This window comes from Oxyura jamaicensis (assembly GCF_011077185.1).
Source record: "Oxyura jamaicensis isolate SHBP4307 breed ruddy duck chromosome 18 unlocalized genomic scaffold, BPBGC_Ojam_1.0 oxy18_random_OJ70997, whole genome shotgun sequence".
Lineage (NCBI taxonomy): Eukaryota > Metazoa > Chordata > Aves > Anseriformes > Anatidae > Oxyura > Oxyura jamaicensis.
Window position 1 is genome coordinate 7,511 of NW_023304502.1, and position 1,078 is coordinate 8,588.

The 1,078-nt window shown below is 70.0% G+C and overlaps 1 protein-coding gene across 1 annotated transcript in view; it reads right to left on the bottom strand.

Annotated features, from left to right (window-relative positions):
* USP36 (ubiquitin specific peptidase 36) overlaps positions 1-1,073 on the bottom strand; it is a gene marked incomplete at its 5' end in the record, with an annotated part of 7,705 nt that extends 6,632 nt beyond the window's left edge. The window contains 2 exons of the mRNA XM_035312639.1: positions 61-171; positions 815-1,073. Coding sequence (XP_035168530.1) covers positions 61-171; positions 815-1,073 — 370 coding nt within the window. The remainder of the gene's footprint in view (positions 1-60; positions 172-814) is intronic.
* Positions 1,074-1,078: the final 5 nt, after the last annotated feature.

Genomic DNA, 1,078 nt, shown 5'->3' on the forward strand with positions numbered 1-1,078 from the left:
GAGGGAGGCTGCGGGAGGGAGGCTGCGGGAGGGAGGCTGCGGGAGGGGAGCCATCCTTACTCTTGAGGTCTCGGATGAAGGACACCGGCTTGATGGCGTTGCCGCTGTTGGCAAAAGCCTGGATCAGGTGATTCTGCATAATGCACATCATGCAGAAGCCTCCATGGTGACCTGGAGCAGAAGGGGAAAAGAAAGGACGCTGGGGACAACACGGGAGAGATGGAGGCAGCGCAGGGGAAGGGGAATCTCCGGTCCAGCGCAGCACAGGGAGCACGACTACGAGCCCTGGGAGCCCTCCCAAGGAGCAGCACACACACCCCCAGCTGGCACAGCCCGGGACACAACACAAGCCACAGCAAACCCGACCACAAATGCAAGAGCCTCCACGAAGATGGCAAACAGGCCACAGGGGCCTCCCTGGAGGAGCCTGTGGGTCAGCAGGCGGGGCAGACCCTGCCGGAGCCCCACGCGCTGCCCCTGGCTCAGGGCTGTGCCCGGCAGGACCCACCCCGGGCAGCGGGCACCACCCGGGCTGTGCTGCGCGCAGCGTCCTGCCCCCAGCCCCCAGGAGGGCAGCAGCCCCGGCAGGACCCGGTTTGGTCCCAGCAGAGCCACGAGGACACAGAGCTCAGGAACGCTGCCCCGGCCCCCAGCGGTGCGCAGGGACAGGACGGGCAGGTGGGAGACGGGGAGGCACAACCGGACCCCTGCACGCCCACCAGGGCTGCACGCAGGGGTGCCGAGCGCGGCCCAGGACCGGGACACGTAAATGCTGCTCCCCCCACAGCCCCCCCGGGGCCGAGCCCCCACTCACAGCTGCGGCCGTGCTCCTTGGACAGCAGGTAGTTGGCGAGCGGCGGCGTGTAGGTGAGGCACTGCACGGTGGCGTTGAGGAAGCACGTGTTGCCCAGGTTGTGCAGCCCGGCGCCCACCCGGGACACCCGCTCCCACTTCAGGGACAGGCGCTCCGCGGGGAACAGCACCTTCTGCGGCGCGGGGACGCCGTCCCCCGGTGCATGCTCGCCGCCTGCGGGGACCGGGGGGTGAGCGGCGGGCGGGGGCACCGGGAGCCCCCCCC